Source organism: Alosa alosa, chromosome 18 (assembly GCF_017589495.1).
Source record: "Alosa alosa isolate M-15738 ecotype Scorff River chromosome 18, AALO_Geno_1.1, whole genome shotgun sequence".
Lineage (NCBI taxonomy): Eukaryota > Metazoa > Chordata > Actinopteri > Clupeiformes > Clupeidae > Alosa > Alosa alosa.
Window position 1 is genome coordinate 26,858,051 of NC_063206.1, and position 9,867 is coordinate 26,867,917.

General features: G+C 41.5%; 1 protein-coding gene across 1 annotated transcript in view; it reads right to left on the bottom strand.

Annotated features, from left to right (window-relative positions):
- lmbrd1 (LMBR1 domain containing 1) overlaps nucleotides 1–9,867 on the bottom strand; it is a 91,132-nt gene extending 81,265 nt beyond the window's left edge. The window contains 2 exon segments of the mRNA XM_048269702.1: nucleotides 3,025–3,201; nucleotides 9,773–9,867. Coding sequence (XP_048125659.1) covers nucleotides 3,025–3,201; nucleotides 9,773–9,847 — 252 coding nt within the window. The 5' untranslated portion in view covers nucleotides 9,848–9,867.

Below are 9,867 nucleotides of genomic sequence, written 5' to 3' on the forward strand. Positions count from 1 at the left end.
CAAAATCATTTTTCTTAATTCATCATACCCTGAGCAAGAGCCTGAGGGCAAAGATGGGTGAGTCATGCAAAAGTGTAGCTTTAGTGTAGCATTTTGCTCATTGCTCAACTTGCAATTTGCCCTTCATTTATATTAGGTCCCATAACATCAAAAGGCTTTCAAAAATATCCCCATCATCAACTGCCATTTTTTCACTCTCAGAGAGGGATGAACTTAAAAGCTTTATGATAGGCAGCAAAAAGTAACGATTTCATATGAGGTCTTTCAACATAATTACTTAGGTCATTACATGAATGAATTTAAAATACTTTCCTGAGTTTTGTTACCCTGCTAAAGGGAAACCGGGTATAATGGTTTAATGCATCAAGCATTGGACAAAACGTCCAAAACTAGCACGTGCTTAAATCAGAGATAAAAAAAATATCTGTGGCTAATTGCACAATGCGAGTCATAGCAGTGTTATTAGAACATATGCTTCTCTCGGTGAGATGATTTTCGTCTTCTCAATCCTCTCTTTTGTGACCAGAGATTCCATCAAAAACGTGACCTGACACTGTGATGACTCACAGGGTTTCAAAGCCCGTCCAAATGCCAGAGAGAATTGCTGTCGAGCGCACTGAAGTAAATCACTCTTTTTTCGCCAGTCGGCTGGTGAACTCCATCCAAGCCCTGAAGCCATCTTGTTGGACTGAGCAGATCAACACAGTTGCATCACACTGAAATGCTACACAACCCAACTGATGTGCTCTGCTAATCAAATTGGGGTACTTGGTAAAACAAGGAGGAAGCACAAAGAAGAAGGATGCGGGGCGACTTGACAGGCTGGTAAGGAAAGCTGGCTCTGTAGTGGGAGCTGAACTGGAGTGCATCACGTCAATATCTGACAAAAGGGCCCTGAACAAACTGATCAACATCTTGGACAATGAGTGTCATCCACTCCACAGCACAGCACTATTGTTAAGCAGAAGAGCCTGATCAGCTGGAGACTTCGCTCACTGCCTTGCACAACAGACAGACTGAGGAAGTCATTCATCCCCAGGGCCATTGAACTGTTCAATGCATCACTGCAGGGAAGAGGAGAAATAGACTTCTCCGCATAGTCTGTCTGCATCTTCACCACCTCCATGTCTTGAACTGTCTGTCCACTAGCCACTTTACCATTGTCTTCTGCCTCACTGTTTGCGTGCTTTATTAGCACATATGCACAACCCCTCCCTCCATGCCACAGCCGAACTGTGACCACACTTATACCTTTCTTAATATAGTTATTTATACATAGATATATAGACTTTATTCTTGCACTGTTGCACGGTTTGACTTACTCGTTTGACTTACTCATTTGCACCATCACCATGACACTCATTCACAAAGAGCACCTTACCTTACCTTATGCACAGAGGACCACAGGCTCAGTCCCTGCTTCAGTCATTGCAAGCGCACCTGATTGATTAATCACCCACTATGTGGATACTGTTTTTTTAGAATTGATTTAGATTCAGTTTTATTTAGTATAATTTGAATTTTAGTATATTTAGTATATTCTTTATCTTCTACAGTCCTTATTGCTTAGTTGTGTTTTTTTATATTATATACTTTTAATTACTTTTTATGCTGTTAGTGAATGTGTGTGTGTATGTTGTCTGTATGCTACTGTGACCTTCCTGTTGACTGTGAATTTCCCCTAGGGATCAATAAAGTATCTATCTATCTATCTATCTATCCATCTATTGCAACAAGAGACTAAGTAGCCCATGTAAGTAGTTAATATACTACAACATGCACACTACAAAATGCAGACAACCAAGTATGTCATGTTTATATTATAGAGCAAGTCCTCGGTCATAGGACACAGGTATAATTTATTTTCATGGGGGGAAAAAACCTCTGCAGTGAAAAACCCACAGTCGGCCCTAATGTAAATGCATTGAAAGGGGCAAACCAATGCAAATGCATGAGAGAGTTATGCTTAGGGATTGCACAAACAGTCCAAGCCTCCCCTGAACAAAAACTGGAGTCGACAGACTCCCCCTGTGTGCTTATGGCATTGGGCCTGTATAAAAGCCATTTCAATCTCGTTTCGACCAACTCCTCTGGAGGAAAAAAAATACAGGCTTTTAGAAAATAGCATGGATAGATTTAAGCACTTTGGTCTGCGCTCCCCAGCCCCACACCCAGCCCACCCTCCAGCAGGCCGCCTCCTTACCCCCCAACCCTCAAGCAATCTGTCCAAGTTTGGAATTATGAGTGGGCATCATCAGTCATCTCTGTGACCTGCTTGGCATTACCATAATCTCTTTAGGGTAGAGCTACTGGAGGTAAATGCTAGCGTGTGGAGTGTGTTGTGTGCTTTCATCCCCCACCCCTCCCTCCCCCGCTCATCTGTACACTGAGAAGGCCCCTCTGCAACAACACAGCAGCAGGCAGGCCAATGGATCAGGTTGTATAGAAAACGTATGAAAGAACTGCAGAACTGCACTGTTTCTTATCTCCTCCATGCACATTCATCTTCCAAAGTTGTAATGACAGGTTGTCCTTCAAATTAAAAAGCAAACACCAGGAAACGCATAGGCCCACAGAGTCTTACATTTACTTTGTACTCACTTCCATATTGAGCAGTTTGCCTTCGCATTTTGCAGCTAGAGTGCCACTGATCCAATTATCTCAGCTCGATCTCCCAGTTTTAAATGAGGCCTGTGATATGCATTTGAAATGTGCAACTTTGTCCATGGACTAAATGATACCACATTTGACTATTTCATTAACGTTTCCGTAACAATCTGCGGCCTGTTCTCTAACCACTTTTAAGATATCCTGACGCTGGTCAGTCTTATGTATTACCCACAAGCCTCAATTCATTACAGAGCTAATTAAATTTTAAGTCTCTAGACTTAGATAACCGTCCATAATAACATTTGCGCGGTGTACCATCAAGAAAATGGCTGATAGACTGTGGGTGAGCCCTGGCCTGCACAAATCTGATTCCAGGCTATCAGGACTATCTAAGCAAATGGAGTGGACTAATACCTTGTAGGTGCCATTTGGGAATTTCATGAAGGACACCAGAAAGATATCCACTGGCAGGAGAGCAGACGTTATCAGCGCGACGGCAAGGGCACATATCGCCGTAATGGTGGAGACGACCTCGCTCTCCCGGCGACTCTGATACTTCCGGATGTAGACCCAACAGAAAGCCAAGATGACCTGTGAGTGGACACAAAAAAATAACGCAGTTGTAGCAGGAATTCAGACTACGCCAGCAAAGCAGCACAACATTGCGCAGGTCAAACATTTACCCATTTCACTGTAACAAAATGTTATTCTTTTAGGTCAGGAATTTACAGGGGAATTCTATTTTTGTCTTCTTAATCCAAGGCTACCTTTCTTTGACACAGCCAAGAAAAGGCTCACTGGACATAGGCTATTGTTTTCTAATTTTAGACTCGTTTGGCCTTATTCCTTATTTAAGACTAAGAGTGCAAGTCATCTAGGGATAAACTGCAATCTATTTAAACCACAACCACTTTGATAAGCCAGACAGAAAGCACTAAGAATACATTAATTAAGACTTACTGCTAGTGCTAGCACGGTCATATAGCCCCCACACCGCTAGTTTTTGGTCAACTAGTCCCAGGACACTAAAACACCTGAGAAATGAAGGTGCACCTGTAGCCCCACTAGCCTGATGCAGAATAGAAGTGTTTTGTCCCTGGGTAACACCCTGTGCTGTGCACACCTAAAGCCGGGGAGACTGGAAGCAGCTTTCACAGAACTACCTACTCGCCAAACGATGCACCCAAGACTGCAAATGCAGAAATTAGGGTCTTTGTGAAATATTTTTTTATATAGGTTTCTCAATGAAATGTTTAGTTTAACCATGCACATGTGCTATGAGAATATGGTTCCAGTGTTTCCCATGGCGGAGTGGGGGGAGGGGGGGTGCTAATACACTGTAGGTGTGTAGGTTTAAGTTGAGTTACTGTCACTTTAAGATGTTTGTAATGGAGGAACCATGAAGGAATTATTGTTGATGAGAACTTAAAATGGAAAGATCAAGCTGACTGGGTTAGCAAAAAGGTGAATAAATCAATTGGGATAATAAGGAGGGTTAGTAATCCAGGAATTGCCTCCTCACTCTTTACTATAGATTGATTCATCCTTATCTCTTTTACTATAATATAGTTTGGGCAAGTACATTTAACATCAACTTAGTTTAGTCTTCACAATCTACTATGTTAGATTGGGAAGACAACGTTAGCAAAGTTAACTTGAACGCAGCAGTTTTCTATGCAATGATTTTATGTGGCAACAGCACTCCTTCCACAATTGTTAACGTTTTGTTAAGTGTACATGCAGAGGGGCAGCGGCTCCGTTCGAGAGAGAGTGGGGCGGAGCAAGGAAAGGCTATGTGCGTAAAAAGCGCAGCTTAAAGGGGTGGTTCAGGATTTTGGACATAGGACCTCATTTCCAAGTAAGCAAGTGTGATATTTATCAGTGGAGACCGTTTTCAACACGTTTCATCCAGTCCTTCTAATTGCAGAGTTCGCAGGTGCTAGGCTAGCGCAAGTCAACGGTATGTGCTAGCCTGCCACTAAAAACAGTCTTACCTACTCCAAAGGACACTCGAGGCAAATTCCAGACAATCGATGTAAATGTCTGTGTTGATAGAATAGTGTAAGAAATACAACTACCCCGCGATCGCGTTGCAATAGTTATACTTTGTTCCCTGAAGTTGGTAGTAGTCATTTTGCATCTCAGCGGGCGGACTGATATTACCAAGGCTACTACTAGGTATCCCCATTGAGCGCTTTACTGTTTACTTTTGGCGCAGTACTACTAACTGGAGCAAGTATAATTCGCAGCTGCTAAGACACTAGTCCCTCAAAATGTAATGCGATCGTTGAAATGCAAGGATAGAATAATGTTAGAAATAAAACTATCAATACAGACATTTACATCGATAGTCTGGTGTTATAATTTATTTGCCTTGGGTGTACTTTGGAGTGGGTAAGACTGTTTTTAGTGGCAGGCTAGCACATACCGTTGATTGGCGCTAGCCTAGCACCTGCTTAACTCTGCAATTAGAAGGACTGGATGAAACGTGTTGAAAACGGTCTCCACTGATAAATATCACACTTGCTTACTTGGAAATGAGGTCCTATGTCCAAAATCCTGAACCACCCCTTTAAAGGGGAACTTGGCATTGGCAACTATTTCAACTTCATAAACCCGTTTAGAAATCATTTGGATCAGTTCAGTTCAGTTAACTTTATTGTCCCAAAGGGAAACTTGTCTCGCAGTCAGGTACACATAAATAGCACAAGATAGACAAAGACACAAGATGGGGTAAAAGACACAGGTTAATATAAGTCAAGACGGTTAAGAAAGAAAGAAACTGTCTTATCAATCTACGTTTCTGACAGATGCTCATCAGAATCGTTTCTGTGCAATAAAGCAAAATTGTGCAAATTTTTGCAGGCGTATTGCACTAGGAATAAAATAGTTTTTTTGTCCTATTAGACTCTTAGTCTCCGGCCTGAGGGAAGAGCTTCAAATGAACAGTGAAGGGGATGATTTTTACAGTCCAGTATAGAACTTGCCTTCTGGATGACTTGCTTCTCATAAATGGTCAGCAAGGACAACTGTGGACAGCCAATCAACTTCCCAGCCACCTTCACAATGTGGCTAAGATTGTTTTTGTCCCTAAGACTGATGCCTCCATACCAGGCAATAAAAGAAAAAGTGAGAACAGATTCTATAAAATGCCTATTGCATATGCTGACTTCTACAGTCATTTGTGTAGAGGATGTACAGCAGAGGGGAAAGTACACAACCCTGAGGAGAGCCAGTGGAAGAGATACGCCTTTCTGAAAGACAACCATCGACTTTTACTCTCTGTGATCTGTTGGTTAAAAAATCCATAATCCAGCCCACAAGATTATTCTCAAGATTAAATTCTGATACTAGTAGTTTTCTAACTAAAACATGTGGCTGGATAGTATTAAAAGCAGAAGAAAAGTCCAGAAACAAGAGCCTGGCATGTGTGCCAGGACCTTCCAGATGACTGTACAGGAGGTTAAGTAGTGTAATTTGGGCATCCTCTACCCCCCTATTAGCCCTATATGCAAACTGCATAGGATCCAAGGCCTCACCCACCCTTAAAGGGAAATCCCGGTTTTTAGCACTTTAAGGCCCTTTTTTGGTTTGTTTTGGATGAACTAGAGTGGTGGACACCGAAATTTTGATTTCGACTTTTTTCTGATTTCGTTTTGAATCGCCTTTGACTTCTCAGGGTGGCTGGCAATGGGCATACTGTAGTAGGCTACTCAAACATGTCCTAAAACAACCCTTAACGTTAGTTTTTCAAAACTGTGCAACTCACCGAGTGGTTAGTGGTGTTCGTTGATGTTCCAAAACAAGTAGCGTAGCGAAATACAGTTTCTGTCGTCTTTTATTTGGCATTTTGTAAAATCATATTTATTTCTGTTGGAAGACTCATTTGCCGCGTTGATATTACTGCGCCACCGTCTATGCTTCAGGTTCAAATCTTAATCATACATTCGCCCGATATATTTGCTTTTAATAGTCAACGAACTCCACTAACCACCACCTTTTTGGCACTGGGACTATAGTGGATTCCTTCCATATCTTTGTAACCCATCTCTGTTTTAAGGACATTCTAAAAATATCAGTGAACACCTCACAGAGCTGTTCTGAACAGATCTTTAGCAATCTCCCAGTAATCCTATCTGGTCCTGGACTTTGGATGGTTAAATTACGTGTTCCGGTGAAAATGACTATCCCCGCTCCCCCTAGCATCCCCAGGCGGAAAACCAACCTTGCAACTTTGGGACTACCGTCCCGGTAAGAGAAGTGAGAAACAAGAAACTCGTTTTAAATCGTGTTTCTTACCTTGTAACATCCACATTGTTCTGACGAACTTGTGCTAACCGTTTCGCTAGCTTGTAAACAAATCCATTTGTTTATTGTTACCTTTTTCCACAGTTTGAAATAGCATAATGCACAACTTCTCCACCAGAGGGGGGGGGGTATAGCTAATTCTGCCAAGTTTCCCTTTAATGAAAGGATTTTATCTAATTTAATTAGTACAACATAGAACATTATTGTGTGGCGGCCAGTGTTGATCTTATGGCGGCCCGCTACAGATTAGTCAACGTATGGGAAACACTGGGTTCCCTTCATTCTTCTGTGTCCCTGAAGCCACCCTCTGACCACATCCTCAATCGCCAATATATCTTGTGACAAGAACATGTGAACCACATGCATATGAGATGTAGGATCACAATGTTGTACCTCTAGACACACGCCAAGTTTCGTGAAATTCTGGCCATAGGTGGGCTGCAACTAACGCATTTATATACCTCAAAAAACGCTTAAGCTACAGTTGTGGTCTACAGTTTAAGCTAAAGTTTATGAAATTTGACATGGTGTATTGCTACTGCATTCTTAGATGAACGCCAACTTTTGCATAACAGTAGGGGGTGCTGTAACTGACCCAGTTCAATAGCCTCTAGGAACCTTGTGATTACCACTTCTGGATGTGGGCCAGTGCACCAGTGCATTAAATCAGTTTGGGAACAGCATTCTAGTGTGCTGACTTCTAGTGTGCTCTTCATTATTGGGGCAAGAGTAGAACTACTGTTGTAGCCTATGAGAGCAGGGACTCATTATGTTCAGTCAGAGACCATTCTTGACATGTTAGGTGTCCAGGTAACAAGCTGGACAATAAAACGAGAGGGAGTCACTTTGCAATGTTCCATTTTCCAATATTCCAAGAGAAGCAGACTCCTTCTACAATTGCTGTTTCATTCATATTTCGATCAGGTGTTAAACTCTAATGAAGCCATAATCCTCTTCCTGCAAATCCGTTAACTGTTCAATTAAATACCCAAAAGTGTAGTCGGTTAGGTAAACAATTGCTGGGAATTGGGATAGAGAGATGGGACTCATCTGCCACAGTGACATTTAATCAACCTGCAAACAAAATTTTGGGCTGAAATTAATTAATTCCTACCTAATAAACACTACTACTGTTTAACAAACAAACAAAAAACTTGCTGTTATTATTGACTAGGCCTGGACTGTGTATTTCGTTGGTCTGTGCAAGTTGTACAGTGATGCACAAGCATGCAATTACTGTGTAATCAGCTGATGCAGAGAGCGGGAAGTGAAACTGATGCGCTGGTGAGTCATGAGATATAGGCCTATAAAATGTTTGTTTTGCATATCTGGTGAAAGGGTCATAAGGTTGCTGCTTCACAAACAACTTCAATTTTGTTCAAAACCTCATCTATGTCCCAGAACCAAGGTCTTTAAATATTTCAGTCTTCATACTTTCCAGCCACTGATATTCAGTTCGACAGCCTGGGGAAGCAATGTTTGGCCATTAATATCATGAAAAGTATTATAGCCAGCCCAAACTCTGTAGGAAGGATGTTCTTATCTATGTGAGGCTTAGGCTAATTCCTTTAAGGAATTATGCAATCCACATATCCACCAGCCCTTTCATTGTTCATTCTGTAGGAGCAAGAGGAGACTATAAACTATGCTCAGATGACATCTTTTTTGACAGCACCGCAGACTATAGTGACAACATTACACTGGTACAACTGGCATTGGACTCATTCAAACCAGCAAGGTCATATTCCATGTGCGCACAAACTGCTGTAAGGACACTGCTAAAACCAATCCCCTGTGATCAAGGGATGCCGTTTTCAGACAGGATCAATTAGGGCCCTGTTCACTTAAGCCGCTGGTGGAGCATCCTGCCAGATAGTGCTCCCACGCGCAGAATGTAAACCAGGTACCGCCGATCAAACATGAATTAACAAGAGTAGGCTTTGTGAGGTGCAACTTCTCATCTTATTAAGTGTAAATAAAATACTGGAGCCATTAAACTGTGCAAACAAACAGCCTGAATCAGTCTGCTGATGTGTTAAATGAACTCCGAGTAAGCATTTAGGAGACTTTCCCTCACGGGATCAAAAGAGAGTATATACTTATACTTCATACATGCAACAAGAACGACAGGTCTTGGTACTTGATAGGCTACTTTAAATTGTTAAAGACATCATTGATTGGCATGCGTGTAATAAGCAAAGTATCAGGACATGTTCTTAGTCGCCTTTTTATTCACCACTCCAATTTGCTTTCGTGATCAGTAACGTTATGACTTCTAAAATTTACCGCGTATGATTCTATACCATACTGTCAAGTTTTACAGCTCACGTTGTAACACTACGTTACAACTATCTTAATATCTTAATGTCTATCTTAATGTCAATCACAACGAAGTCTGCTCACTGTAATATCTATCTGAGAACTCTCACAAATGATTCTGTTTTGATTGTAGCTTGGTGACACGCAAACTCAATTAGTAAACTATCTTATCTTGTTTGCTATCTATCGATAGCCAGGTTAGATAACTAGCGTTAGACGCTCATATTAGAGATTATTGCACAGCGAACTAGGAAACCTCGAGAATACGGCCAGTGGATTAATGGCTCTGAACTTTCACTAAATTCAATTCAATTAAATCAAATAAAATCAAATGTTCACCTACGAAAAACTTAACTGACGTTAGCTTGATGTTGACTGTAAGTTGACTTGAAGACCATAGTTAGCTTCTCTGGCTAGCCTGCTAGCTACTACCGTATACAGTAAGCATTCATAAGTATTTCATTCAACTTTATCTTTTCAGTTTCCTACGAACATTGTTTAAGGTGTTAGGAGCGGGGTTCAACGCATGTCTTACCAGAAGCACAATTGCGAAAATGGACCATCCAAGGGCCGATTCCGTTAGCAGTGCATCTGAAGCAGCCATTTTCATTTCACTTCCTGCAACAAATA